Here is a 5,000-nt window from a genome sequence, read left to right as displayed (position 1 = left end):
ATTTGCACAAAACAAGACTATGTGATGCGGTCCATCCCTGTCAAGGTGTATCCGTACTACGAGTCCCTGGGCACGGCGCTGTACGGCAAAGAACGCCCAACATGGAAGATGCCCGATCCCTTCAGCGAGAGCGTTCACCACGTCGTCTGGAAATTCCTCCTGATGAAGAAACTGTTGAAGAGCATCAACGATAAGATGCGTCCGTACTTCTGCAGCGTCGACTTGGACAACCCCGAGGTGAAACTCGGCCCTCTCCCGGGGTTTCTGAGGCAGAAAGGTCTGACCGCCCAACACGTAGACAAGTGGATGAGCACCGCCAGAGAGGCCTTCCGTCGCCAAATGTCCGAGTACAGCGCCTTCGAATGTACGGCGAACGCACCTGCGTGGAAAGCCGCGGAGAAAGACGTCCGTTCGGCCGTCAGGGAAGACGCCGTCCTGGTGCTGGACGCATCCAAGGGGATTTTGACCGTCGCTGGCCGAGCTGACGATATAAAACGAATCAGAGCTCCTGTGGAGAACCTCGTTCTTAAAGCCATGGATCAGATAAAACGTCAGGCAGAAGGTTTCTCTGACGTGATGCTTATGTCTCCTGCGATGTTCTACATCCTGAACCACGAGGGCTTCCAGAAAGCTGCCCGGGACATTTCCCCCGACATGAAACTCTCCTTCGATGAAAGCAACCAGAAGTTGACCATTACAGGACTCCCCGCAGAGGTTTACCAGACTAAAGCGTGGATCTTGGAGAGGAACGTGGGTATGAGTAAAAAGCACCTGAATATCCCCCCAGCTCTTCTGGACTTCCTAAAGACGGTGGATCCCATGGCCATGTCGCAGCACCTGTTCACATCCAAAGGCATCGGTGCCATCTACACCATTGAGAGCAAAGGGTTACATCTGTCGGGGAGTTCTGAGAGCGTCCTCGTTGCCGCAGAGAGTAAGATGAAGACCGATCTGGCCCACCAGATTCTGGATGTGGAAGACCAGGACGTTCTGAAACTTCACCTTTGGGTGAAGCTGAACCAACAGCTGTTGGAAAGCTGCAACTCTTCAACGAAGAAGACCGTGGCCATTCAGATGCACCCGGAGAGGAGAGACAAAATAACGGTGGCCGGCTTCCTGAATCAGGTGAAAGAGGTCAGCAGCAGTCTGAGGGAATTCATCACGAACTACTCACGAGTTCAAGAAACCATTCGTGTCAAGTCCTGCGCCGTTGTTCAGTTCATCGACAAAAAGAAATCACAAGATTGGTCCGGTATTGCCAAAGATAATGACGTAGAAGTCCTGTTTGATCCAGAGAGGCCAAAGATCACCCTTGCTGGGGCTCGTCTTCACGTCCAGAAAGCCAAAAGCTGCTTCCAGGAGTTGAGCGGCGCCCTCTCCACTGACAACCTCATCGTGGATAAGCCTGGAGCGAAGAAGTACTTCCAGTCTCAAGGAAGCCTGTTCCTGTCTACGATAATGACAGAATTCAGCTGTGTGGTGTTGCTTTGTCCGGAGAATCAAGAGGAGGAAGAGGACGAGAACTCTGAGGAAGTAAAAGATGGCCTTTGTTATTGCAAAGTGAAGACCTCGAGTGGAGTTCTGGTCTCGGTCAGCAAGGCCAACATCTGCACCTTCGGCGTGGACGCGGTGGTCAACGCGGCTAACGAGGATCTGCAGCACATCGGTGGCCTGGCTTTAGCGCTGCTCAATGCCGCGGGACCGGCGCTGCAGAAAATCAGTGACGACCACGTTGCCACAAGTGGAAAGCTACGACCGGGCGACGCCATCGTAACGGGCGCCTGTAAGCTGCCTTGCAAGTACGTCGTACACGCGGTCGGTCCGCGGTTCTCCGACTTTGACAGGAAGACGTCGGTGTCGCGTCTGAAGCTGGCAGTTAAAAACAGTCTGACGCAAGCGGAGAGCGTGAACTGCTCCACCGTCGCGCTGCCGGCGATCAGCTCGGGGGTGTTCGGTTTCCCCGTCGACCTCTGTGCCGACACCATCGCTCAGGCGGTGAGGGAATACTGCGACGCTCCGGGAGCGCCGAGATCGTTGACGGAGATTCACCTGGTGGACAACAACGACAACACGGTGAGAGTCCTGGCCACGGCCGTCAGCAGAGTGTTCGTGGACCTCAGACCTACGATGACGGTGCCACCGCCGGCAGCAGGAAGAGGCGCTGGGGCTTCTGGGTAAATACAAGAAACATGAACTTTTACTGTTTATTAGAACGTACTGCAGCTTAGACATTTTAGGAAATGTCTTTGTTGTAAATATAAGATCAGATAAGAACTTCGTTGATGCCACGCCGGGGAAATAGTCTTTGTTCCAAGCTAAGCTAACCGGATGCTAGCTGTAGCCTTATCGATATGAGAGTGGTGTCAATTTTCTCATCTAACTCTCCACCCGAAAGAGAATACATTCCAAAATGTCAAATTGTTCCTTTAAGGGAACACGAGGCCATTTTTGTAGTTTCTCTGTTGATGGATTTCAGTTTCATCTCCAACACTGATATGCTGCTAAACCCACAATGTCTTCTTTTCTACATTTCTGTTTCTACATCAACTAAAAACATGTAGATCACTTGGAAGCTGGTGTCTGAACTTTATTGCTCTCTTCGCAGTGGATATCAGCCGGTTCGAGGTCAGAGCCAGTTGCCCAGGGGCCATCTGTCTGGTGAAAGAGGAGGAGGACGAGGAGGACGAGGAGGACGAGGAAGAGGAGGAGGCGGTGGAGGAGGAGGAGGACGACGAGGAGGAGGTGGAGGTGGAGAAGGAGGAGCTGGATTCCAGCGAGGTCTGCAAGGTAACTGGGGAGGTCAGAACTTCAGAGGCCACGCCAGCCCTGGAGGGCACGGAGGGTGAGGTTCTTCATCTGCTTCTCGTCTTTATTTCTTCTTAGTTTTGTTTTTGCGCTGCAGTAAAGTTTTCAGGACCAGATTATTGGAGTCTTGAGATATTTAGAAGACCAGGTCCACCATTGGGTCCGAAACAGAGACTGTTTATAAGAAGTGGACGTAGTCGTTGTGACGTCCCCCGTTGGTTTGTGGACTGATGTTTTGAAGCCTTAAGGTTTTTGGCCATCGCCGTCTTGTTTTTTTGTCCCGTCGCTAGGAGTCGCCCCCTGATGGACGCTAGAGAGAATGCAGCTTTAACACACGCCCCTAAACTCTGAAACAGCTTACATTTTTAGATAAAACCTGCTCAGACTACAGGAAGCTTTGAGTTGCTGCTGAGATACATTTAGTTTTCTTCTGTCTTTGCCGTGTGCTTTGTATTCATTTGTATTCTGTGTCTGTTTAGCACTTTGGTCCACTGTAGTTGTTTTTAATTGTGCTTTACAAATAAAGTTTGACTTGACTGTCTGCGATGACATCAGTCCTGCTCTTTGATTGGCTGTAGGTCGGGGGGGGCGGAGCAGACCACCGCTGAGGGTCTGAAGATTGTTCTGCAGAGGGGCAACATTCAGGACCAGACTGTGAGCACTGAGAGTGATATGATCCTCATCTGTTTATGAAAGGCTGAACAGCAACAAATATGGATTAAATCAGAATACTATGTTAGATTACAACATATATAGATATGATTGTATTATTACTTAAATTAAATATGACTTAAATAACCTTAAAGACTAATGAGTTGTCTTGAATGAACCATCTGGTCCTTTCAGTTGTGGTGCTAAACTTCAGTGTGATTTTGGGTCCACAGACTGACGTCATCGTCAACACCATGTCGGAGGACATGAACCTGAAACAGGGAGCCGTGTCCAAAGCCCTGCTGCAGGAGGCCGGGTCCGTCCTGCAGTCAGCTGTGTGGTCTGAAGCCGCGGCGTCCGCGCTGCCGTACGGCGACGTCGTCGTCACCGACGGCTTCAACCTCAAGTGTCGGAAAGTCTTTCACGCCGTCTGCCCGCCTTGGGACAACGGAGCCGGCCAGGCAGAGGAGGTGAGGGGCTGATGGGAAACGTATGTTTTGAGCATCGGATACGGACTACAGAGCAGGAAACCTCATTCAGAGTAACTGCATAATGTTGTTAACATCTTTCCAAATCTATAAAAATCATCATCTCATGTTTGAAAATGTCTCTAGTTTTAAATCATTATCAAGATCCATTCTGAGATAGAGTCGGCCGTTTGGGACGAGTCTACGTCATGAAGTGGATTCAGTGGATTTGGCTTCATCGGAGCCCTTACCTACTTTATTTTAGCATTTTTCAAAACGATGCTGAGGGTGGACTAAAGCCTCGGTTAGACTTTCTGTGAGGAAACCGAACAGAACCGACATTCTCAAAGCTCCTCAAAGTTCTACTTTTTTCTCCGCCCATCTTTGTGAGTTGATAGAAAATGTGGGCGGAGACTCGCGGACGTGGCATAAATCACGCTTTAGGCTCAGAACTGGGGGTGAAGTTACACTTCAAGTCCAAGTTCCTCAAATGTGCATTTATGGACGGTACTTTAGTAAATCTGCATCTCGCTGCTGCTCCACAACATGTGATCTGTAGTTCAGAGGGAATTTGAACAACAACCTTCCAGTCAAAGGTCTATTCACTGAACCCAATAAGAGTTTATTCCACTCCTCGTCTCCCGTGTGTCGTCTCCTTGTCTCAGGAGTTGGTGTCCATCATCAGATTTTGTCTGAAGGAGGCTGAGAATCAACGGATGACGTCGCTGTCCTTCCCGGCCATCGGCACGGGAAACCTGTGCTTCCCCAGAGACGTGGTGTCCAGAGTCCTGCTGCGGGAGATCCACTCGTTCAGCCGCAGAACAACTCCTCTTCACCTGAGAGAGGTGGCCGTCGTCGTTCACCCGAGTGACAGCCAAACTGTGGATGTGAGTTTCATTTCATTCGTGATCTGACCGAGAAAACTAAAAGCTGTCAATGAGAAAAGACGACAAAAGACTTTAATAGCCGAAGAGAGACAAGCTAGTTTAACTGTATTAACTGTGTGTTTTTCAGTGTTTCACCAGGGACTTCAAAGGTCAGACTGGTCAGAGGAACATCCAACGTGAAGCTCGAGAG

The 5,000-nt window shown here is 50.1% G+C and overlaps 1 protein-coding gene across 1 annotated transcript in view; it reads left to right on the top strand.

The window, feature by feature from the left end:
- Positions 1-5,000, top strand: part of LOC306778720 (protein mono-ADP-ribosyltransferase PARP14-like) — a 25,031-nt gene that overhangs the window by 8,536 nt on the left and 11,495 nt on the right. Inside the window, exons 8-13 of the mRNA XM_079270369.1 lie at positions 1-2,174; positions 2,606-2,842; positions 3,384-3,459; positions 3,690-3,926; positions 4,589-4,810; positions 4,938-5,000. The exon at positions 1-2,174 is cut by the window's left edge and continues 11 nt beyond it; the exon at positions 4,938-5,000 is cut by the window's right edge and continues 58 nt beyond it. Of these exons, the coding sequence (XP_079126495.1) occupies positions 1-2,174; positions 2,606-2,842; positions 3,384-3,459; positions 3,690-3,926; positions 4,589-4,810; positions 4,938-5,000 (3,009 nt within the window). The remainder of the gene's footprint in view (positions 2,175-2,605; positions 2,843-3,383; positions 3,460-3,689; positions 3,927-4,588; positions 4,811-4,937) is intronic.

Source organism: Melanostigma gelatinosum (genome assembly GCF_949748355.1).
Source record: "Melanostigma gelatinosum genome assembly, chromosome: 6".
Classification (NCBI taxonomy): Eukaryota; Metazoa; Chordata; class Actinopteri; order Perciformes; family Zoarcidae; genus Melanostigma; species Melanostigma gelatinosum.
Note: the sequence above shows the minus strand (reverse complement) of the source record. Positions and strands in the feature narration are given on the sequence as shown.